Source organism: Athene noctua, chromosome 31 (genome assembly GCF_965140245.1).
Source record: "Athene noctua chromosome 31, bAthNoc1.hap1.1, whole genome shotgun sequence".
Lineage (NCBI taxonomy): Eukaryota > Metazoa > Chordata > Aves > Strigiformes > Strigidae > Athene > Athene noctua.
Window position 1 is genome coordinate 551032 of NC_134067.1, and position 23325 is coordinate 574356.

At 67.8% G+C, this 23325-nt stretch overlaps 4 protein-coding genes across 5 annotated transcripts in view; 2 read left to right on the forward strand and 2 right to left on the reverse strand.

The window, feature by feature from the left end:
- The window catches only part of SLC17A7 (solute carrier family 17 member 7), a 5544-nt gene extending 604 nt beyond the window's left edge, over positions 1-4940 (reverse strand). The window contains 14 exon segments of the mRNA XM_074929836.1: positions 309-488; positions 583-729; positions 1651-1790; positions 1878-1926; positions 1928-1965; positions 3148-3192; positions 3195-3234; positions 3336-3450; positions 3541-3622; positions 3625-3658; positions 4051-4094; positions 4097-4207; positions 4239-4294; positions 4818-4940. Of these exon segments, the coding sequence (XP_074785937.1) occupies positions 309-488; positions 583-729; positions 1651-1790; positions 1878-1926; positions 1928-1965; positions 3148-3192; positions 3195-3234; positions 3336-3450; positions 3541-3622; positions 3625-3658; positions 4051-4094; positions 4097-4207; positions 4239-4294; positions 4818-4879 (1143 nt within the window). The 5' untranslated portion in view covers positions 4880-4940.
- Positions 4941-5547: 607 nt separating this feature from the next.
- On the reverse strand, positions 5548-8367 carry PIH1D1 (PIH1 domain containing 1). The gene is given in 12 exon segments (XM_074930045.1): positions 5548-5580; positions 5695-5744; positions 5747-5818; positions 5821-5839; positions 6546-6636; positions 6873-6966; positions 7230-7314; positions 7401-7462; positions 7554-7742; positions 7834-7897; positions 7963-8055; positions 8242-8367. Coding segments are annotated over 11 exon segments (849 nt in total). The 5' UTR covers positions 8053-8055; positions 8242-8367.
- ALDH16A1 (aldehyde dehydrogenase 16 family member A1) lies at positions 8285-16827 on the forward strand. 2 transcript variants are annotated; one of them, XM_074929992.1, is made up of 17 exons: positions 8286-8459; positions 9329-9431; positions 9520-9646; positions 10332-10510; positions 10590-10667; positions 10941-11128; positions 11276-11431; positions 11531-11722; positions 12243-12341; positions 12508-12644; positions 14446-14533; positions 14740-14804; positions 14907-14996; positions 15100-15277; positions 15483-15665; positions 16444-16566; positions 16653-16827. In XM_074929992.1, exons 1-17 carry the CDS (start codon positions 8373-8375, stop codon positions 16809-16811), a joined length of 2232 nt encoding a protein of 743 aa, XP_074786093.1. In that variant the 5' UTR covers positions 8286-8372; the 3' UTR covers positions 16812-16827. The 2 variants fall into 2 exon arrangements, with proteins under 2 accessions (XP_074786094.1, XP_074786093.1); XM_074929993.1 differs by lacking the exon at positions 11531-11722 and having other exon boundaries at positions 8285-8459.
- Positions 16828-17123: 296 nt separating this feature from the next.
- Positions 17124-21077, forward strand: FLT3LG (fms related receptor tyrosine kinase 3 ligand). The gene is made up of 8 exons (XM_074930053.1): positions 17124-17485; positions 17670-17771; positions 18065-18118; positions 19106-19249; positions 19528-19700; positions 19809-20016; positions 20710-20775; positions 20936-21077. The coding sequence occupies exons 1-7, from the start codon at positions 17456-17458 to the stop codon at positions 20749-20751; spliced, it is 753 nt and encodes a 250-aa protein (XP_074786154.1). The 5' UTR covers positions 17124-17455; the 3' UTR covers positions 20752-20775; positions 20936-21077.
- Positions 21078-23325: the final 2248 nt, after the last annotated feature.

Here is a 23325-nt window from a genome sequence, read left to right on the forward strand (position 1 = left end):
CTGGGACCCCCTGTGCCCCAGTCCCCCCATCTCCCCCCTGTCCCCCCTCCAGGTCTCCTCTTTGTGCCGTCCATGTCCCCCTCCCGGTCCCCTCAGTGTCCCCCCACCTCCTCCCCGCGTCACCCCCAACCTCTCCCCATCTCCCCCCTGTCCCCCCTCCAGGTCTCCTCTTTGTCCTGTCCGTGTCCCCCTCCCTGTCCCCTCTGTCACCCCCGTGTCCTCCCCTCGTCACCCCCAACCTCTCCCCATCCTCCCCCAACTCCCTCCATGTCCCCCGCACCCCCCCACGTGCCCCCCTGTCCCCCTACCTCCCCCCTCCACGACGTTTCCATGTCCCCCCCCCCCGTCCCCTCACCGCCGCAGTTCATCATCTTGCGGACGTTGGTGGTCGACATCAGCCCCCGGCAGCGCAGGAAATCGGCGATTTGGCCCCCGATGGGGACGACGATCGTCATCACCAGGTGGGGCAGGGCCGAGAGCAGCCCCACCTGCGGGGCCGTCAGCCGTGGGGCACCCAGACCCCGGGGATCCACCCCCCCCCGGGGCCGCGGGGTCCCCCCCAGGGTGGGGTGGGGGTCCCACCTTGCTGATCTCGAAGCCGAACACCTCCTCGAAGTAGGCGGGTTGGCTGATCAGGAGCAGGTAGAAGGTCCAGCTGCGGCAGAAGTTGGCCACGATGATGGCGTAGACGGGCATGGAGGTGAAGAACTGCCGCCAGGGCGTGGCCAGCTGCAGGGGCGGGGCTGGAGGTGACCTTGTGACCCTTGACCCCGATGTGACACACACACACCCCCCCCCGTCACCCCTCCACCTCCTGACCCTGCTGACGGGGATCCAATGCCCAGCCCTGACCCTGCACCCAGCGGCCTCCCCCCTGACCCCATCTCTGACCCCTGACCCCATCTCTGACCCCTGACCCCATCTCTGACCCTGCTTTGACCCTGAGGCCAATGACCCATAGGACTGACCTGACCCCACCTCTGACCCCTGACCCTGCTGCTGACCTTACTTCGATCCTAAGGCCGATGACCCACAGGACTGACCTGACCCCACCTCTGACCCCTGACCCTGCTGATGACCCTTCGACCCTGAGGCCAATGACCCATAAGACTGACCTGACCCCTGACCCCGCTGCTGACCCCTGACCCCACCTTTGACCCTGAAGCCAATGACCCACAGGACTGGCCTGACCCCATCTCTGACCCCACCTCTGACCCTACTTTGACCCTGAGGCCAATGACCCACAGGACTGACCTGACCCCTCATCCCACCTCTGACCCCTGACCCCGCTGATGACCCTTTGACCCTGAGGCCAATGACCCACAGGACTGACTTGACCCCTGACCCCGCTACTGACCCCTGACCCTGAAGCTAATGACCCACAGGACTGACCTGACCCCATCTCTGACCCCCGACCCTGCCTCTGACCTTACTTTGACCCTAAGACCAGTGACCCACAGGACTGACCTGACCCCTCATCCCACCTCTGACCCTTTGACCCCACCTCTGACCCCCACCACTGATCTCACTAGACCCCACCCTGCCCTCTGACCCTCCCCACCACCACCCAGCTTTGCCCTCCCCCATCCCCTCCTCCCTCCCAGCTCTCTGACCCCCGACCCCCGACCCCTGACCCCTGACCCCGCCCACCAGCAGGGGGTTGCTGCCCGCGCTCTCCCCGATGCTCTCCTCGATGTACTTGCGCTCCTCGGGGGTGATGGTGGGGTGCTGGGCCGGGCTCTCGTAGGACACCAGCACCCAGAACAGGTACCAGCACACCCCGAAGCTGCCTGGGGTCACGGGGGGGGGGTCAGGGTGGGGCCAGGCCCGGAGCTGGGGTGCGGGGGGGGGGGTCCGGGGGGGGTGTCGGGTCTCACCGTAGACGTAGAAGACCGAGCTCCAGCCGATGTACTGCACCAGGACACCCGGCCAGGGGCATGGCCACCACCGCCCCCGCGTAGGAGCCTGCCCGGGGGGGCACAGATCCAGGGGGGGACCCAGAGATCGGGGGGGGGGACACCCAGACATTGGGGGGGTGTTGGTGGCCCCACTGCCCCCCCCCCCCCGAGTTGAGACCCAGGCTGGAGGGGGGGGGGGGGGGGCTGGTCCCTCCCCTGCCAGCCCCATGGTCCCCCCAGGGACACCCCGGGGTGTTGGGGGCCGTGACCCAGCCTCCAGGCCCTGGCGTCCTGCCCCCCCCCGAGGACCCCGATATCCTGCCCCCCAACCCCAGGGGACCCCAACATCCTGCCCCCCATCCCCAGGGGACCCCAACATCCTGCCCCCCAACCCCAGGGGACCCCAACATCCTGCCCCCATCCCCAGGGGACCCCAACATCCTGCCCCCCAACCCCAGGGGACCCCAACATCCTGCCCCCAACCCCAAGGGACCCCAATATCCTGCCCCCCATCCTCAGGGGACCCCAACATCCTGCCCCTCAACCCCAGGGGACCCCAACATCCTGCCCCCCAACCCCAAGGGACCCCAACATCCTGCCCCCCATCCCCAAGGGACCCCCAACATCCTGCCCCCCAACCCCAGGGGACCCCAACATCCTGCCCCCCAACCCCAGGGGACCCCAACATCCTGCCCCCATCCCCAGGGGACCCCAACATCCTGCCCCCAACCCCAGGGGACCCCAACATCCTGCCCCCAACCCCAAGGGACCCCAACATCCTGCCCCCCATCCTCAAGGGACCCCAATATCCTGCCCCCCAACCCCAAGGGACCCCAACATCCTGCCCCTCAGCCCCAGGGGACCCCAACATCCTGCCCCCCAACCCCAGGGGACCCCAACATCCTGCCCCCCATCCTCAGGGGACCCCAACATCCTGCCCCTCAACCCCAGGGGACCCCAACATCCTGCCCCCATCCCCAAGGGACCCCAACATCCTGCCCCCCAACCCCAGGGGACCCCAACATCCTGCCCCCCATCCCCAGGGGACCCCAACATCCTGCCCCTCAACCCCAAGGGACCCCAATATCCTGCCCCCCATCCTCAGGGGACCCCAATATCCTGCCCCCCAACCCCAGGGGACCCCAACATCCTGCCCCCCAACCCCAGGGGACCCCAATATCCTGCCCCCCAACCCCAGGGGACCCAACACCTCGCCCCCTCCCATTCCCGGGGGCACCCCCCATCCTACCGCAGAACGCCGTGGTGGCCAGGCGGCTCCTCTCCAGGGGGGGGCCCACTTGCTCCAGATGCCGTGACACGCCGGGTAGGTGACACCCTGGGGTGACACAGGGCGGGTCACGGCCCCATGGCCCCCACAGCCCAAAGGGGAGCCCGGGGGGGGGGTAAGGGGGGCAGTGACCCCCCCTCAACCCTCACCTCCACCAGCCCCTGCAGCACCCGGACCGTGATGACGCAGCCGACGTGGGTGCGGGCGGCCGCGGGGATCAGCATGTTCAGGAGCGACGTGGAGACGATGGCGAGGCCGAAGACCCTGCGGGGGGGGGACACACACACACACGTGCAATGGCTGCCCCCCCCCCTCCCCCGTCACATACACCCCCCCCCCTCCACCCCCACCAACCTGTTGGCTGCGAATTTCTGGGCGATGAAGCCCCCCGGGATCTGGGTGACGATGTAACCCCAGAAGAAGGAGCCGTGGATCAGCCCACGGTCTCGGGGTCCCAGTTGAACTGGGCGTGCTGGGGGGAGCGGGGAGGGGGGGTCAACGCGGCTGGGAACCCCCCCCCCCCCCCAACCCTGTACCCCTCCACCCCCCCCCTCATTGTTCTCCAGACCCAGAACCCCCTTGTACCTGCCCCTGGGTCCTGTTGCCCCCCCGGCCCCCCCCCCCCCCAATCCCCCCGTCCCTGCCCATCTGCCCCCCATATCTGCCCCCTCCCCCGTCACACCCTGGCCCCCCCCAGACCTGTCTGTGCCCCCCCCGTTGACCCCCAGCCCCCCCTGGCCCCCCCATACCTCCCTGTGTTCCCCATTGACCCCAATCCCCACACCCCCTAGCCCCCCCTGTGCCCCCCCATTCCCCATGCTGACCCCAGCCCCCCCCGTGCCCCCCCCCGTGCCCCCCCCGTACCTGCCCGTGCCCCGCGTTGACCATGCTGACCACGGCCACCCCAGGTTGCAGCGGATGCCGAAGCTGATGCAGAACCCGACGGCGCAGAGCACGGCGATGCCGTAGCGCCGGGGGAGGCCGCAGCAGGTGCAGTCCAACACCGGGGGGTGATGGGGGGGGGCCCCCTGAATCCCCCCCCCGCCCGGAGCACCCCCCCGAGCCCAACTCCAGCCCCTCCGCATCCTCCTGCCGCCGCTCGAGAATCCTGGAGGGACGATGGAGAGGGAGGGGGGGGGGACACGCACACACACACACAGAGCGGGCAGCTCCGGCCCCCCCCTGCATCCCGCAGCCCCCCCCCCCCCCCATCTTATGTCCCCCCCCCCCGGCGTGTCCCCAGGTCCCCCCATGCCCCCCCCGCAGCGTGGTGGCAGCGGATTAACACGGGTCTAAATCCGAGCTCCTGGCAGGGGGGGGGGGATGAGGACACACACGTGTGCAACAGCCACAAATGGGCTGGGGGGGGGACACACACACACACACCCCGACACACGCATGTGCAACAACCACACACGGAGTGGGGGGGGGGGGCAGACACGCACGTGTGCAAGCCGCCCCCCCTCCTGCCAAAAGTGCTCTGACACGTTCACACTTACATAAACCGGGATTAGGGGAGTTTTGGGGAGGGGGGGGGGGAAGTGCTGGAGCTGCGTGTGCACAAACACCCCCCCCGCCCCCCCCCCCCTTTAATATTTGGGTCCTTCCCGCCCCCCCCCAGCGCCACTCACCGGTGCAGTCGGCCCAGCGCGGCCCCCACCTGCCTCCTGAACTCCTCCTTGTTGAACTCCATCGCGGCTCAGGGCACCATCACCCACATGTGCCCCCCCCCCCCGTTTAGGGACACCTGGGTGCCCCCCCCCGGCCCCCAACACCTGGGTGCCCCCCCCCGGCCCCCCAACACCTGGGCTGCCTCCCCGGGGTCCTCTCTCCTCCTCTGGGACGCCTGAGGCCTCTGGGAACAGCCCCCCCCCACCCCGCCGCCGCCTTCCGCCCAGCCGCCGGCTCAGCGCTAAATCCCCCCCCAGCGTGGGCAGGGCCCCCCCCCCGCCCCGTGTCGTGTGTCCCCCCCCCCGCGCCGGAGTTGGGAGGGGGGGGGAAGGCTGGGTGGGTGCCTGGGTGCAGCATCCTGGGGTTGGGGGGGCAATGGACCCCCCCCAGCATCCACTGCCCCCCGCATCCAGCCGCTCAGGACCCTGGGGGGGTCTCAAGTGCCTGGGGGGGGGGGGGCAAGTGCCTGGGGGGGGGGCCCCCAAGTAAGTGCCCGGGGGGGGGGGCCCCTCGCAAACGCACACACACACACACACACGATGCGTTTTTGCCAATTTTTTGTCAATTTTTGGGGTTTTTTTAAGAAAAAAAAAAAGGGGGGGAAGAGGAGATGGACCCCGGCATCTGGGGGGGTCCCTGGGCGGGGGGGGGGGGCCCTGCCCAGAGCTTCCCCCCCCCCCCCCCCCAGCTTCATGCCTGCAGGGGCATCGTCACAGTGAGGACCTGGGGGCAGAGGTCAGAGGTCAGGGGTCGGATGGGGCGGGGCTACAAATTCATCAAGGTGAAGGGGGGGGAGATTTGGGGGGGGGGGGCAGAGGTTGCCATGGCGACCGTTACCTTGGTGCGCAGGTGGAACCGGGCGTGGCAGCGGGTGGGGTCGGGGGGAGGGGCAGCCCCAGCTCCAGGAGGGGGGGGCCCCCCTCTGCCCCCCCCAGCACCAGCCGCTCCTCGCTCAGCCCAGCCACAGCGACCCCGCCCCCGCCTGCGGGAGGGGGGCAAAGGGGGGGGGTCAGGGGGAGGGGCCGGACAGCCCCGCCCCCCCCCAGCCCCACAACACTCCTCCCAGTTCTCCCCAGTACTCTCCCAGTGCCCCCCCCCAGCCCCCCAATAACTCCTCTCCAGCCCACAGTGCACCCCCTGCCAGCCCCAGTTACCCCCCCGCCCCACAGTTGCCCCCCCCAGCCATCCCCGCAGCCCCAGTTGCCCCCCGCAGCCCCACAGTTGCCCCCTCCCAGCCCCACAGTTGCCCCCTCCCAGCCCCACAGTTGCCCCCTCCCAGCCCCACAGTTGCCCCCTCCCAGCCCCACAATGCCCCCCCAGCCCCACAGCTGCCCCCTGCCCATCCCAGTTGCCCCCTGCCAGCCCCACAGTTGCCCCCCCCGCCCCACAGTTGCCCCCCCCAGCCCCACAGTTGCCCCCCCCCAGCCCCACAGTTGCCCCCCCCCAGCCCCACAGTTGCCCCCCCCGCCCCACAGTTGCCCCCCCCCAGCCCCACAGTTGCCCCCCCCCAGCCCCACAGTTGCCCCCTCCCAGCCCCACAGTTGCCCCCCCCAGCCCCACAGTTGCCCCCCCCCAGCCCCACAGTTGCCCCCCCCCAGCCCCACAGTTGCCCCCTCCCAGCCCCACAGTTGCCCCCTCCCAGCCCCACAGTTGCCCCCTCCCAGCCCCACAGTTGCCCCCCCACTCACAGCATGGGGCAGGAGGATACGCGCCTGCAGCACCTGCGGGTGCTGGGACGAGGGTTCAGCCACCACCACGAATTGGGGGGGCCCCGGGGGGCTGGGGGGGGGGGTCACAGGTCAGGTGGGGGGGCCCCAGAGTGGGGGTAGGGGAGGGGTAGGGGGGCCCATCCCCGCTCAGTCCCACCGCTCCTACCTGGGGGGTGGCGGCGGCTGCTGGGGGGGGCTGTGAGGAAGAGGAAGGTCAGGGGGAGGCGGGGGGGGGGCACAAGGGTGCCCCAGGGGACACTGGGGGGGTGGGGAGTGTTGGGGGGGGGGGGGCGCCCCCTCACTCACCCCTCGAGCTCCTGGATGTGGGGTCGGGGCCGTGCCCGGATGTTCTGGGCCGAGATGGAGCCCATGAACTTGCGGTTCTGCAGCACCCGCCAGCCTGGGGGGGGGACGGGGGGGGGACGGGGGGGGACAGGGGGTTATAGGGGTGTAAAACCCCTCCAACTACCCCCCCCCACATGCCACCCCCCCTCCAGGACCCCACCACTGCTGCTCCCCTGTCTCCACTCATCCCCCCCGCCCCCCCAGTGCCCCCCACTCCTTTCCAGCCTCCCCCCCCCCCAATTTCTCCCCATTCCCAGTTTCCCAGCACCCGCCCCAGCCTGTGACCCCCCCTCGCCCCCCCCCCCAGCCCCCCCTCACCAGTCAGCTCCAGTTCCACCCCGTACTTCTCCGACAGCCCCTCCATGGCCACCGTCAGGAAAAACTCCAGGTACAGGGGATCAGCCTGAGGGGGGGGTCAAGGGGGTGGGTTAGGGCCCCCCCAATTCCCCTCACGAGCCCCCCCAAACCCCCCCCCGGCCCCCCCCTCACCTGGAGGGTGCGGAAGAACCCCGAGTTCACCACCACGTCGTAGGCTGTGCAGCCCCGGCCACCTGCGGGACGTGGGGGGGTGATTTGTGGGTTGGGGGGGGGGGGGGGAATTGGCGGGGAGGGGGGGGCGGGATTGCGGGGGGGGGGTCTTACCGCGATCCAGCTCGGCGTGGGGCTCCCCCAGGCTCATGGGGATGCGGAAGGCCCCAGCTGAGGTGGGGGGGGCGTGGAGGAGCCGCTGCAGCCCCGGGGGGGACAGCGGAGGGGGGGGGGGCACTTCCCTCGAGTGACAAACGTTGACAAAGACCTTGGCCCCCCCCGCCCTGGTCTTCACACACAGCCCTGGCGAGAAAGGGGAGGGGGGGGGGGGGGTCAGGGGGAGGCCGCCCCCCCCCCGAGACCCCCCCAAACACCTCCCCAGACCCCCCCGTACCTGGCTGTGGGGTGACAGCGCGGGAGGGCGCCGCGGCGGGGGGGGCCTCATCGTCCTGGGTCACCTGGGGAGGGAACGGTCAGTACCGGGACCCCCCCACACACACCCCCGGGACCCCCCCGTCCCCACCTGCAGCAGGAGCCGCCGCAGCGCCTCGTCATCCCCCTCCTCCGCCTCCAGCTCCGCCGACAGCAGCGACGGGTCCGCGGGGGCCGCCATGGGCTGGGGGGGGGCAACGGGACCACACGTGGGGAACCGGGGGGGGGACACGGGACGCCCAGATGCCCCCAGCGCCCCCCCCCCCCGGACCTCGCTGCACCCCAACACCCCCCCTCGGGCTCTCCCGGTCCCTCGGCCCCCGGAGAGCCCCCCCGGCCCCCCTCAGCGCCCCCCCCCCGCAGCCGTTACCGGCCTCCGCTCCCTCCCGCCGAGCGGCACTTCCGCTTCCGGTGGGGCGCGGGGCCCGTCTCGATGGTTCCGCGGCGGCAGCGGGGCCGCTCTGTCCGCCCCGGAGGAGTCGTCTCGTTGGTGTGGTGGTGATGGCGGCGTTGGGGCCCCCCCCGGTCCCGGAGATTTTTAGCACCATGGAGGAGGGACCGAGGCTCGGGGGGGCCGCACCGGGGGAGGTGAGGGGGGCCCTGGGGGGGATTTGGGGGGCCCATGAAGGGACACTGGAAGAGTTTGGGGGGGGGAGTGAAGCTGGGGGGGGTGTCCTGGGGAACTGAGGGTTTTGGGGGGCTGGGGGGGGCACTGGGTGTCCTGAGGGAGCAATTAAGGCTACAGGAGGGCACTGGGGGGGGCCATGGGGGTTGTTTTGGGGGGCCCGGGGTGCCCCTGAAGGGACACTGGAAGAATTTGCGGGGCTGGGGGGGGGGTCTTGGGGAACTCTGAGGGTTTGGGGGGGCTGGGGGGGGGCACTGGGTGTCCTGAGGGAGCAATTAGGGCTACAGGAGGGCACTGGGGGGGGGGTTGGGGGGCCCGGGGGGGCCCGGGGGACCCATGAAGAGACACTGGAAGAGTCTGGAGTGGGGGGAGTGGGGCCCGGGGGGGAAGTTTTGGGGGGCTGGGGGGGGGCATGGGCCAAGGGGAGGGACCCAGAAGGGGGGGGTTGGCGGGGGGGGGGGTGTTTGGGGAGCCCAGAGAGTCGAGGGGGGGGGTTATAGGGGGAGCCCTGGGGGGGGGGAGCCATGAGGGCCCATGGGGGGACCTGGGGGACACGTGGGCCCCCCCATGTGGCGGGGGGGGGAAAATTCGGGGTGGGGGATTGTGGGGTCCCTGGGAAGAGTCAGAGTCTGGGGGGGGGGGGTGTGGGGGGGTCAAAGTTGAGGGTGGGGCAATGTCTGTGTCGTCGTCGTCCCCCCCCCACCCCCCGCACAGGCCAAAGGTCGTTGGGGGTGGGGAGGGGCAGCGGCCTCGGGGGAACCCCCGTGTCCGGGCCCCGCCCTGGCTGTTGGCGGGGGGGGGACACACACCCACATGTTGGGGACCCCCCCAGGCCTGGCTGGAGACCCACAGCCGGGCCCTGGGGCACTTCGTGGCCGGGACGTGGCTGAAGCCGCCGGGACGGGGGACGCTGGAGTGCCGGGAGGCCGCCACAGGTATGGGGGGGGTGTGTGGGTCAAGGGTCAAGGTCAAGGGTCAGGGTCAAGGGTCAGGGGTTACACCCACCCTCTGTCCCCCCCCCAGGGCGTCTCCTGGCGACGGTGCCGCGGGGGGACGAGGCTGACCTGGCGCTGGCCGTGGACGCGGCGGCGGCGGCGGCAGCAAAATGGCAGCAAATGGGGGGGCCCCAGCGGGCCCAGCGCCTGCAGCAGTGAGTCCCGGTGACCTCTGACCCCTGACCTTGGGCTCTGGTGACACTGGGACCCTCTGTGACCTTGTGTGACCCCGTGACCTCCCGTGACTCCATGTTCTCATCCCCCCACAGCGTCTGTGTCCCCCCGTGTCCTCCTGTCCCCCCACCGTGTCCCTCCATGTCGTCCCCCCCCGTGTCCCTGTGTCCCCCCACGTCCTCAAGTCCCCCCCAGCGTGTACCCCCCCAGTGTCCCTGTGCACCCCATGTCCCCCTGTCCCCCCACCATGTCCCCTTATGTCCCCCTGCCCCCCCATGTCCCCCCGCAGTGTTCCTGTGCACCTCCCTGTCCCCCCATGTCCCTCCCACATCCCCCTGTCCCCCCCCCAGTATCCCTGTGTACCCCCATGTCCCCCCCGTCCCCAAACACACCCCGTCCCCCCGTCCCCCCACACCCCCCTGTCCCCCCCAGTATCCCTGTGCACCCTTGTGTCCCCCCATGTCCCCCTGTGTCCCTGTGCACCCCCCTGTCCCCCAACATCCCCCCTGTCCCCCCCCCCCATGTCCCCCTCTCAGCCCCTTGTCCCCCTGAGCCCTCACCCCCTGTCCCCCCCCCGTATTCCTGTGCACCCCCACGTCCCTCCCCCGGCCCCCGACACCCCCCCGGCCCCCCGTGCCCTCACCCCCGTGCCCCCCGTCCCCGCAGGCTGGCGGCAGCGCTGGAGGGGGGGGCCGCGGGGGTGGCGGCGCTGGCGGCTCTCTCGGAGGGGCGGCCGCTAGCCCAGGCCCTCGGAGCCGACCTGGAGCTGGGGCTGCGGCTGCTGCGGGTGCCAGCGGGGTGGGCCCAGCTCAGCCCCCCCGATCTCAGCGGCTGGGCCCCCCTCGGTGAGTGTCCCCCGAGACCCCCGGGACCTTGGCACCCCCCCCGGGACCCCGCTGAGCCCCCCCCCGGCGGTGTCCCCAGGTGTGGTGGCCATCGTCATGTCGGGTCCTTGCTCGCTGGCGACGCTGCTCTGGAAACTGGGACCCCTCCTGGTTATGGGTGAGTGAGGAAACCCCAATTTTTTTTTTTTGGGGGGGCGACACACAGGGACCCCCCATTGTCTGGGTGGGGGCGGGCCTGGCCTTCAGGGTACCCAAGGAGGGAACCCGGGACTTTTTTTGAGGGGCGGGGGGGGAATGGGACAGACCCTAGTGTCCAAGTTGGGAGGACCCAGGGAGGGGTCCGAGGCATTTGAGGGGGCCCCAGGGGACCGAGGCATTTGGGGGGGCCCCCCCCCCCGGCTCCCCCAGGGGACCCAGAGATCCTGCGCAGGCAACGCGGCGCTGGTGCTGCCGCCGGCCGAGGCCCCGCTGCTGCCGCTGCTGGTGGCCGAGCTGAGCAGGGAGGGGGGGGCGTTGCCCCCCGGGCTGCTCAACGTGGTGACGGGGACCCCCCAACTGCGCCGCGCCCTCCGTGCGCACCCCCGCATCGGTGCTGTCACCTTCCTCGGCGCCCAGCAGGTACGGGGTGGGGGGGGGGCTCCGCGGGGGGGGGGTTAGGGCAAGGCCTGGGGGTGTCTGTCCTCAGTGTCCCCATGTGGGGGAGCAGGACACGGCTGGGGGGGTCCCCGTGTCCTCAGCTCTGTGTGTGTGTCCCCCCCGATGCAGGAGGAGGTGCAGGACGTGGTTTGGGGGTCCCCGTGCCGGGGACCGCGGCTGGGGGGGGCCCGGGGGGGCCGAGTCGTCGTCATCATCCTCGATTCAGCCGACCTGGACAGCGCAGCCGCCGCCGTCGTGGGGAGCCTGGGGACCCCCCCAGCGGTGGTGAGCGCGGCCTGGGGGTCCCACAGTATTTTTTTTTGGGGGGGGGGGGGGTGTCCTGGTATCCCGGGGCCCCCCTGACACCCCTCCCTGTGTCCCCAGTTCCCCTGGGGGGGCTGCGTGGTGCTGGCGCAGGAGGGGGTGGTGGCCCCGCTGGAACGGCGGCTCCGGGCCCGGCTGGGGGGGCTGCGAGTCGGGGACCCCCAGGACCCCGGCACCGACGTGGGGCCGCTGCCCCCCACGGCCGCCTCCCCCCAGGGGCTGGTGCAGGAGGCGCGTGAGGAGGGGGCTGAGGTGAGGGGGGGGGGCACAGGGGGGTGTGGGGGCCTGGGGGGGAAATGGGGGGACATGGGAAATGTGGGAGGATGTTGGGGGGGGGGCGGAGGTGAGGGGGAATAGGGGGGGGTCGTGGGGAGGAGGGAGGGGACACGGTGGGGGGGGACATGGAGGGGCTGAGGGGTTTGGGAGTGGGGGGGGACATGGGAAATGTGGGAGGACGTTGGGGGGGGGGCGGAGGTGAGGGGGAACGGGGGGGGTCGTGGGGAAGAGGGAGGGGACATGGGGGGGGACATGGGGACACATGGGGGACACGTGGGGGGGCTGACGGGTTTGGGGGTGTGGGGGGTGGCCATGGGGGGGGGACACAGAAGGACTGAGGGCGTGGGGGTCAGTGTGGGACATGGGGGTCCCTTTTGGGGGGGGGGGTGGCACCTGAACACCTGTGTCCCCTCTGGGGGGGGGTTTGGGGGTACCTGGTCACCAGGGTCTTTCTCACCCCCCCCACATCCCCCCCCCCCCCCCGGCCCCCCAACAGGTTTTCCAGCTGCCGTTGCCGCCATCCCTGGGGGGTCGCTTCTACCCCCCCACCCTGATCACGGGGGTGGCCCCCACCTCGCGCTGCCTCCGGGAGCTGGTGGGTGCCTGGGGGGGGGGGGGGGGGGGAAGGAGAGCTTTAGGGGAGCCCAAAAATAACAGGGGGTGGGGGGGGAGGAATGTGGAGCGGGCATCACAAAGAGCCAGGGGGCTGGGGGGGGCGCAGTTTGGGGGTGCACTGATGTTCCCCCCCCCCTCCCCAAAAGGTGCCGGGGCCGATGCTGGTGCTGCTGCCCGTGCGCTCGCCGGGGGAGGCCATCGCGGTGGCCTCGGGGCTTCCCCGCGCGGCCGCCGCCTCCCTCTGGGCCCAGGATGCGACCGTCGCCCTCGACACGGCTCAGAGGTGACCCCCCCCCCCCCCCCCCGACCTTTGACCCTTGACCTCGAAACCCCAATTCATTCCTCTGACCCCTGTTAAAGAATTTCCCCGGCCCGGGGGTGTCTCCGGGCCGGGCAGCGCCTCGGCGAGCGGCAGCGGCTCCCAAAAGTCACCTTGTGTGTGTGAGATTCTCCACCACACCCCGGCGCAAAGAGGCTTTGGGGGGTTCCCAGGAACTTTCAGCTCTCGGCTCATCGTTAATTTCCCGAGTCCCCCCCCCAGCGTCAGCCCGTTCTCACCGTTCCCTTCCAGCCCCTCTCCCGAGGCCGCCCTCGCTCAGCGCAGCCACTGCTCTTCCGAACCAGCTCCGTCAGAATTCCCCCGCAGGCTCCTGAAAAAGACCCAAAATGTTCTATTTAACGTCAACTTTATGTGCAGCTTCGCGTCCTAAATCGCTTCCCCGGAGTTAATCACTTATTGCGTATCTTTCGCTACCTCTGAAATCGATGAATTCTTACGTTTTTCTTACATCTAAAACGTAAACCACGTATTTTTATTTTATGTCTAAAACTTAAATCACTTATTTTTGTTTTATGTCTAAAACTTAAATCACTTATTTTTGTTTTATGTCTAAAACTTAAATCACTTATTTTATGTCTAAAACTTAAATCACTTATTTTTGTTTTATGTCTAAAACTTAAATCACTTATTTTTGTTTTATGTCTAAAACTTAAATCACTTATTTTATGTCTAAAACTTAAATCACTTTATTTTATGTCTAAAACTTAAATCACTTATTTTTGTTTTATGTCTAAAACAAATCACTTATTTTATGTCTAAAACTTAAATCACTTATTTTTGTTTTATGTCTAAAACTTAAATCACTTATTTTATGTCTAAAACTTAAATCACTTATTTTATGTCTAAAACTTAAATCACTTATTTTATGTCTAAAACTTAAATCACTTTATTTTATGTCTAAAACTTAAATCACTTTATTTTATGTCTAAAACTTAAATCACTTTATTTTATGTCTAAAACTTAAATCACTTTATTTTATGTCTAAAACTTAAATCACTTATTTTTATGTCTAAAACTTAAATCACTTATTTTTGTTTTATGTCTAAAACTTAAATCACTTTATTTTATGTCTAAAACTTAAATCACTTATTTTATGTCTAAAACTTAAATCACTTATTTTATGTCTAAAACTTAAATCACTTATTTTATGTCTAAAACTTAAATCACTTATTTTATGTCTAAAACTTAAATCATTTATTTTTGTTTTATGTCTAAAACTTAAATCATTTATTTTTGTTTTATGTCTAAAACTTAAATCATTTTTTACTTTTGGTTACATCTAAAACTTAAAACACGTATTTTTTACCTTTTCTTACATATGAAACTTAAATCGCTGATTTTTCATATTACATCTAAAACTTAAACCATTTCTTTTTAATCTTTTCTTATATATGAAACTTAAATCACTTATTTTTTACTTTTTCTTACGTACGAAACTTAAATCACTTGTTTTTTATATTATGTCTAAAACTTAAATCCCTTATTTTTTACCTTTTTTTGGGTCTAAACCTTAAATCACGTTTTTTTTATCTTTTCTCACGTCCAAACCTTCGCCCCCGAGATGGATTTTCCGTCCCTCAGCTCCCCTGGGCTCTAGGCCAGCCCCGGTGGGGGCTGCGCTGTCGCTGTGTCCCCGGCGCCTCTGCTCTGGGGGTGACACCTGTAAGACGATAATTAGTCGTTAATTACTTGTGGTTGTTAATAACATCCTAAGGAAAAGGTTTGTTCCCTTCCCGCCCCGCAGGCTGCCCCTGGGGCTGGTGTGGCTCAACGCGCTCAATCTGCTGGACCCGATGGGGGGCTGCGCCGGGGGGGACGGCCCCAGCCTGGAGGTGAGGTGGGGGGGACACCCCCCCCCCCCCGTTTTGGGGGTGGGGGGGGGGCTTTTGAGTTTCCTGGGGGGTGCTGAGCTGGGAGGGGCGGGGGTGGGGGGGCAGCAGAGGGGCTGGGGGAGCCCTGGGAAGGTTTTGGGGACCCCAGGGGGGGGCTGAGGGCTCTGTCCCAGTGCAGGCTGTGTGTGTGTGTGTCCCCCCCTCAGGCACTGCGAGAGTTCGGGCGCCCCCCCTGGGAGCCCCCCAAGACCCTCCTGGGGCAGGAGCACAGGTAACGCCACCCCCCCCCCCCCCCCCCCGCCCCTTGAAACTCAGGGCTCCCCCCCCTGCAGCCGAGCCCTCTGACCCCTGACCTCTGACCCTGCCCCCTCAGCCTAGAGCCCCTCCCGGGGGGGCCCGCGGTGACCCCCAGCTCCGGTGACGTCGCTGCAGCCGTGGAGGCCGCCCGCCGCGTGGCCCTGGGGTGAGCGGTGGGGTCCGGGGGGGGGACACACACCCCCCCCCCCCCGCGGGGGCCCTTCTCTGGGGGTGTCGGGGGTCCCAGCGCTCCCACGGCCCCTCCGCAGGTGGGGGCGGCTGCCGGGGGCGGCGCGTGCCCGGGTGCTGCGGGGGGCGGCGGCGGCGCTGGGGGGGGCCGGGCCCGGGGGGGCCCCCCCGGACGGTGACGGCGATGAGGAGCGGCTGCTGCAGGGGGCGCTGTTGCGGTGGGCGGAGCGTGCGGAGCTGATGGGCGGGGCCGTACAGGTGGGAGGGGCAAAAAAGGGGAAGGGTGGGGCTTTGGGGTTGATGGACAAGACAAGGGGTGGGGCCAAGGTGGGGAGGGGGCGGGGCAGAAGGGGGCGGGGTGAAATCTCTGGGTGTGGCCACGGAGGGCGATGGATGGGGGTGGGCAGGGGGTGGGGCCTGTGGGCGGGGCCTGGTCGGGGGCGTGGCTCACGGTATCCCGCAGGAGGTGCCCGGGGGCCGGGCCCTGGTGACGCGGTGGCCGCTGGGGGTGGTGGGCGTGGCCTGGAGCGGGCCACGCCCCCTGCAGCGCGCGCTGGAGCTCCTCCCCCCCGCGCTGGCGCTTGGCAACGGCCTCGTGGTGATGGCGCCCCCTTGCGGCCTGGGCCCCGCCCGGCGCCTGCGGCAGGTGCGGACCCCCCGGGACCCCCCCATGGGCCCCTCGAGAGCACCCCGGACCCCCGGGACCCCCCTGAGACCCCCCAATGTGCCCCCGGGACCCCTTATTGACCCACGGGACCACTATGTGCCCCCCAGGAGCCCCCCTGACCCCCCGAGACCCCCCCATGTGCCCCCCAGGACCCCGCATGGACCCCTGGGAGCCCCCCCGGGACCCCCATGTGCCCTCTGGGAGCCCCCCTGAGACCCCCCATTTGACCCCCGGGACCCCTATGTGCCCCCCAGGAGCCCCCGAGACCCCCCATGTACCCCCCAGAGCCCCCCATGTGCCCCCCAGGAGCCCCCCTGACCCCCCGAGACCCCCCAGTGTGCCCCGCAGGAGCCCCCCTGACCCCCCGAGACCCCCCAATGTGCCCCCCAGGAGCCCCCCTGACCCCCTGAGACCCTCCATGTGCCCCCCAAGACCCCTCATGGACCCCTGGGAGCCCCCCCGGGACCCCCATCTGCTCCTCTCCAGGACTCCCCCACCATGGAACCCCCCCCATCGACCTCACCAGGACCCCCCAGAACCTTCTGGAAACCCCCCAGGAGCTCCCTGGGATCCCCCATGTCCTGTCCACCCCCCCCCCCCCCCATTAATTCTCTGCTGACGCTCCCGGCCCCCCCCCCAGTTCCCCCCGGTCACTCTGTGACACCCCCCCCAGCCCCCCCATCATCCCCTCGGCTCCCCCAGAACCCCCAAACCCCCCCCCCCCGGTGACGGCCACGCCCTGTCCCTCTGTCCCCAGGCGCTGGTGGCCGCGGGGCTCCCCGGGGGGGCCCTGACGGTGCTGCCGGGGGGGCCCGGGGGCGACGGGGCGATGCTGGCGCGACACCACCCCGACGGGCTGTGGCTCTGCGGGGGGGGCACGGTGAGTAACGGGGGGGGGGGGGGGGGGCGGGGGGATGTCCCCAGCGTGGGGGTGTCCCTGACCCCCCCCCACTGACCCCCCCACAGGACCCCGACTGGGCCTCGGCTGGGAGCATCGCCCACCTGTGGGTGCCGGGGGGGGTCCTGGGGGAGGCGGGGCAGGAGCCCCCCCCCGGCGCTGAGCGGGAGCTGGAGCTGCGCTGCACCCGCCCCCACTGCCTCTGGGTGCCTGGGGGGGGGCCCTGAGCCCCCCCCCGTCCGTCCCCCCCCCCCCCCCCCGACCTCTGACCCCAATAAACAGCCCCCCCCGGCTCTGCCTGTGTCTCTCGTGCCCACGAAGGGGGGGTTGGGGGGGGGGTGTCACCCCCCCCACGCCACCAGGGGGCGCCCTGTGCCACCACGTGCCCGGACGCGGGGGGGTCCGTTGGCTCGAGGCAGCCGCGCCCCCGGGTTAGAGCGGCACCGCGTGGGGGGGACGTCCCGGACACGGGGGTGTCCCGGGGGGGGGGCTTTTTTTTGGGGGGGGGGGGGGGGGCTGTGCTTTCTTGATTCCTGGGTCCCTGGGGGATGGGGAAGGGGGGGGGGGGGACACAAGTCTCCCTGATGCCTTGGGGGGGGGGTTTTTTGGGGGGGGCTGGGGGGTTCCCGGGTCCCCTCCCGCGGTCCTGAATGCGGGGGGTGGGGGGGGGGCACAAGGCTTCTTCCCCCCCCCCCCGCGGCCGTGATTCAGCTCGGAGCCACTTTCACTTTCGGCGGCGGCTCCGCCACAGCTCGGGAGTTTTTTGGTTTTTTTTTTTTGTCCCGGGGGGGGGTCCTGCGGGTCCCTGCTCACCCACACCCCCCCCCTCCCCTCGGCCCCCCCCCCCCCCCCGCCCCAGCTTGGTCCCGCCATGGACTTGACCCCCCCCAGCTCCACTCTGGTAAGTGGGGACCCCCCCGGGCCCCCCCCCCCCCCCCCCAATCCCTCAACCACACCCTGATTCTCCCCCCACACCCCACTTCCCTGGGCTCCCCCCCCCCCGGTGTGTGTGTGTGTGTGTGTGTGTGTCCCCCGCTTCCCAAGTGCCCCCCAGGTGCCCCCACCCCCCCGGTGCCCCCCCCCAGGTCCCCGTCCTGCTCCTCCTGGCCGCGCCCCCCCCCGGCGGCTGCTGCTCCTTCGACTCCAGCCCGGTCAGCAGCACCTTCGGCACCCACGTGGATGCGCTGGTGAGACCCCACGGGACCCCCCCAAACCCCTTTGGGGGACCCCCCCCCCGACACTTCCCCCCCCCCCCCAATCTGCGTGCCCCCGGACCCCCCCAAACTCCCCTGACCCCCCCCCTGAAGCACACACTCCCCCCCAACCCCGTCACTCCCCGGGGAAAGCAGCACCCTGGGGTCCCCCTGACCCCCCCCCAGACCCCCTGACCCCCCCCCAGACCCTCTGGGACCCCCCGAGCCCCCCCCCGAGCCCCCCCCGGACCCTTGGGGCCCCCCCAAGCCCTGTCCCGGCCCCGCAGACCCCGTGGCTGCTCCTGGACTACCCGGTGCCGATGCCCGTTAACCTGGAGGTGGTGAGTGACCCCCCCGTGTCCCCACACCCATGTCCAAGGCGTGTTATCCCGTGTTATCCTGTGTTATCCCATGTTATCCTGTGTTATCCCATGTTCTGGCCCACACGGCCTGGTCGTGGCTGTCGCCTGGGCTGCCTGACCCCCCCCATGTCCTCCATACCCATGCCCGAGGATGCGTGTTATCCCATGTTGATGCGTGTTTTCCCATGTTCTCCCATGTTCTCCCCCTCAGGGCCTGGCCTGCAGCTCCTGCCCAGAGTGCCTGGCCCCTCCCATGTCCCCCCATGGTCCATACCCATGTTTGAGGCTGTGTGTTATCGTGTGTTGATGCATGTTGTCCCATGATGACGCATGTTATCCTGTGTTATCATGTGTTCTTATCAGGGCCTGGGCTGCGGCTCCTCCCCAGGCTGCCTGATGCCCCGTGTGCCCCCCATGTTCCACACCCATGTCTGAGGCTGCGTGTGCACCCATGTTACCCCATGATATCCCATGTTACCCCATGATATCCTGTGTTACTCCATGATATCCCATGTTATCCCATGGTATCCTGTGTTATCCCATGTTACCCCATGATAGCCTATGTTACTTCATGATATCCCATGTTATCCCATGTTATCCCATGATATCCCATGTTATCCCATGATATCCCATGATATCCCATGTTACCCCATGATATCCCATGTTATCCCATGTTATCCCATGATATCCCATGATATCCCATGTTATCCCATGATATCCCATGTTACCCCATGCTACCCCATGTTATCCCATGTTACCCCATGATATCCCATGTTACCCCATGATATCCCATGATATCCAATGTTATCCCATGTTACCCCATGATATCCCATGTTATCCCATGTTCTGGCCCACAGGGCCTGCTCTCCGTCCCTGCCCGGGGTTCCCTGACCTCAAACTCCTTCCCTGTGTCTCCCCCAACCCCTGCCCCTCCCTGTGACCCCCCCCTTGTCCCCCCCCCCCCAGGACAGTCCCTGCACCCATCTCTGGGGGCTGCACTTCGGGGCGGCGGCACTGGAGCACATGGTGGGGGCGGCGGGGGGGGCGCTGGCCCCCCGGCTCCGGGCCGTGGCCGCCCACATCGCCTTCGTGGCCGAGTGCCACATCCATGTGAGTGGGGGTCCCGGGGGGGGGTGTGGGGGGGTCCCGAGGGGGTGAGGAGGAGCTGGGGGTCCTGAGTGGGGATTGGGGGGCGCTGGGAGGCTCTGAGGGGGGTTCCGGGGACTTTGGGGGGGGTCCAGGGGGGCTCTGGGGTGTTTCTGGGGTCCCCGGGGTGGGGTGAGGAGGGTTTGGGGCCCCCCCAGGGCCTCTCATGGGGCCCTGGGGGGGTCCCAGAAGGGTTTGAGGGCTCTTGTGACACCCCCCATGTCCCGTCCCCCCCCCCCCAGGACCCCCAGGGCTGCGTCCGGCTGGAGACGGTGAACGTGTCGCAGCTGCTGGGGGCCCTCGTGCAGCATCTGGGGGGGCTGCGGGGGCGCCCCCTCCACTTCCCCGGCTGCGCCCGCCTGCGCTGCCGCCCAGGTACCGCCCGGACCCCCCCGGGGAACCCCAACCCTCTTGGGCCCCCCCCTCAGGCCTCCCTGCTCATTGGGGACCCCCTACACCCCCCCCCCTCCCGATACCTCCCTGCAGCACCCCCCCACCCCCCCCAGGACCCTCTAACCCCCAGGGACCCCCCCAAAGTCCCCTCTGACCCCCGCCTGTCCCCAGGCCCCCCGCTGACCCCCCGCCCTGCGGTGCAGCACGAAAGGATTTTGGGGTCCCAGCTGGGCCCCCCCAGTCCTGGCATCCATGGGCTGATGCTGCTGGGGGGGCTCGGGGGGGCCCTGGGCCTGGCGGCGGCGGCCTGGGTACTGTGGAGGAGGCCCTGCGCCCAGGTGGGGATGTACTGGGAGCACTGGGAACCATGGCGGGGGGGGCAGGGGTGTACTGGGAGCACTGGGAACCATGGCAGGGGGGTACTGGGAGCACTGGGAACCATGGCGGGGGAGCAGAGGTGTACTGGGAGCACTGGGAACCATGGCGGGGGGGTACTGGGAGCACTGGGAACCATGGCGGCGGTGGCGGCGAGAGGGGTAGTGGAGTACTGGGAGCACTGGGAATATGGCGGTGGGGTACTGGGAGTAATGGGAACACGGCGGTGGGGTACTAGGAGCACTGGGAACACAGTGGTGGGTACTGGGAGCACTGGGAACACGGTGGTGGGGTACTGGGAGCACTGGGAACACAGCAATGGGGTACTGGGAGCACTGGGAACACGGCGGTGGGGTACTAGGAGCACTGGGAACATGGTGGTGGGTACTGGGAGCACTGGGAACACGGCAATGGGGTACCGGGAGCACTGGGAACACAGCGGTGGGGTACTGGGAACACTGGGAACACGGCGGTGGGGTACTGGAAGCACTGGGAACATGGCAGGGGGGTGGTGAGTGAGACGGTGTGATAACTGGGAGCACTGGGGAGAAGGAGGGCAGCACTGGGAGCTGTGGGGCTGGTGTGGGGGTGCATTGGGCACTGGGAAGGGGGACACTGGGAGCACTGGGGGTACTGGGTGCCAGCACCCGTCCCAGCCCTCGCAGGGGACCCCGGAATCGGAGCAGGACGGGACCTGAGGGGGCATCCGGGGACGGACTCAGGTACGGGGGGGGCAGGGGGGGTCCCCGGATGTTGGGGGGGGGGCAGGGGGGGTCCCCGAATGTTGGGGGGGGGCAGGGAGGTCCCCGGATGTTGGGGGGGGGGGCAGGGGGGGTCCCCAGGCGCCTGGGGCCTCACCCCCCCACCCCGCTCCCCGCACAGGCCGGCCTGAGCTGCGGGTGCCACAGGATTGGGGGTGCAGGAGAAATGGGGACCCCCTGGGTGCCCCCCCCGAGGCGTGGAGGGACCCGGGGGGGCCCCTCTGGGGGGCCGTGATGGGACCCCCGGAGCTACAGAGAGACTGGGGGGGGCTGGCCCCCCCCCGCCCCCCCCAGGGCCTATAAAGTTGATGTTGAGACGTTGACTCTGAGCCTGGTTTGGGGGGGGGGGGGGGCCTGTAGCACCCCAAATCCTCCCCCGGAGCCCCCTGGTGCACCCCAGGGTGTCGGTGCTGGGGGGTCGCTGGGGCTCTGCACCCCCAAACACACCCCAGAGCCCGGGGGGAGCACGAGGGGGGCGGGGGGGGGCTCCCCGTAAACAGTGTTGCAGTGTCACCTCAGCAGCTTCCCCGGCAGTTAGGGAACTGGGAGGACTGGGATGGACTGGTGAGAGGCACAGGGGATTGGGGGGGGACTGGGGGGACTGGGATCGACTGGTGAAAGGCACAAGGGGACTGGGAGAACTGGGATGGACTGTTGAGAGGCCCAGCGGGACTGGGAGAACTGGGATGGACTGTTGAGAGGCCCAGCGGGACTGGGAGAACTGGGATGGACTGTTGAGTGGCCCAGGGGGACTGGGAGAACTGGGATGGACTGTTGAGAGGCCCAGGGGGACTGGGAGAACTGGGATGGACTGTTGAGTGGCCCAGGGGGACTGGGAGAACTGGGATGGACTGTTGAGAGGCCCAGGGGGACTGGGAGAACTGGGATGGACTGTTGAGAGGCCCAGGGGGACTGGGAGAACTGGGATGGACTGTTGAGTGGCCCAGGGGGACTGGGAGAACTGGGATGGACTGTTGAGTGGCCCAGGGAGACTGGGAGAACTGGGATGGACTGTTGAGAGGCCCAGGGGGACTGGGAGAACTGGGATGGACTGTTGAAAGGCCCAGGGGGACTGGGAGAACTGGGATGGACTGTTGAGGGGCCCAGGGGGACTGGGAGAACTGGGATGGACTGTTGAGAGGCCCAGGGGGACTGGGAGAACTGGGATGGACTGTTGAGGGGCCCAGGGGGACTGGGAGAACTGGGATGGACTGTTGAGAGGCCCAGGGGGACTGGGAGAACTGGGATGGACTGTTGAGGGGCTGAGCGGAGTGGGATGGGTTTGGCAAGACTGGCGAGAACAACGGGGCAAACTGGTCTATACTGGGAAGGCGGCAGCCGGCCGGAGCCATCGTGCCCAGAGAGATTTTATTGTGGGGGGGGGTCCCGGTAACGGAGGGGCAGCCCCCGCGGCAGCACCCAGGGCAGCGCCAGCAGCAGCAGCAGCACCCACGGCAGCACCCACGGCCTGCGCGGAGGGACGCGGGAGGGTGGGAGGGGGGCCCTCACCCGCGGGGGGGGGACACACGGGACGGGCCCCGCGCCACCGACCACCGTACCTGGCGCACGGACGGGCCTTGGCCGCCTGCTCGCCGTCCCTTGCGGGCGCTGCCGCCATCCCGGAGTCTTCCTCCTCCTCCTCCTCTTCCTCCCTCTCCTGGGCAGAGCCGCGGGTTGGGGGTCAGCAGCCGGGGGGTGCCCCCACCGCAGGGGGCCCCCCCCCCGCACCTTGCTGTCACCACATCCCTGCCCTTACCCAGCACGTCGCCGCCATCTCGACGCCGAGCGGCTGCGCCGGGCCTTCGGCCTCACCCGGCGCACGCCTGCGGGAGGAGGAGGAGGAGGAGGAGGGTGAGGGGCTGCGCTGCCCCCCCGCCGGGGAAACGGCGGGGAGCAGCGGCCGGCCCCGCGGCGAGCGGTGGCCAAAGGGGGTCGGTGGGGGCCACGTCCTGCCCCCCGCGAGCAGCCCCGGGGGCCCGGGGCAGGATCTGCCCGGTGTTGGCGGGGCGGAGGTTCCCACCGAGGCACCGAGTCGGGGCTCAGCGCCGGGGGGGGGGGGGCACAACAAAAATCAAAATTCCAAAATAATTTTTGCAACAAGATGGGAACATCCCCGGAAAGGGCAGAAAAACCGACAGACCCGGGGTGGGCAAAGGTAAAAGGTGAGAAACGACAGAGAGCGATGAGCCAAAACGAGGCCTTAAACGAAAAAACAACTCAAAATTCATGGAAAAGACAGTAGGGACCCCCCCAAAGCACTGAACCCCCCCCCAGAAGCTCCTCAGAGACCCCGTGATGGATTAATTTATGGATTAAATCCTCTGGAAATAGGGGTGTGCCTTGGGGGAATTAACATGAATATTCGTTTCTTTTCTATACACTATAAACATGTCGTATGTAAATTTGATTGTAAGTGTGGTTTTGTTTTTTAACACGTGCTGAACAACCACCCCCCCCCGCCTCCAAAAAACCTCAAATTAACCCTCCGGGGGCTCTTTTGGGACCAAATTC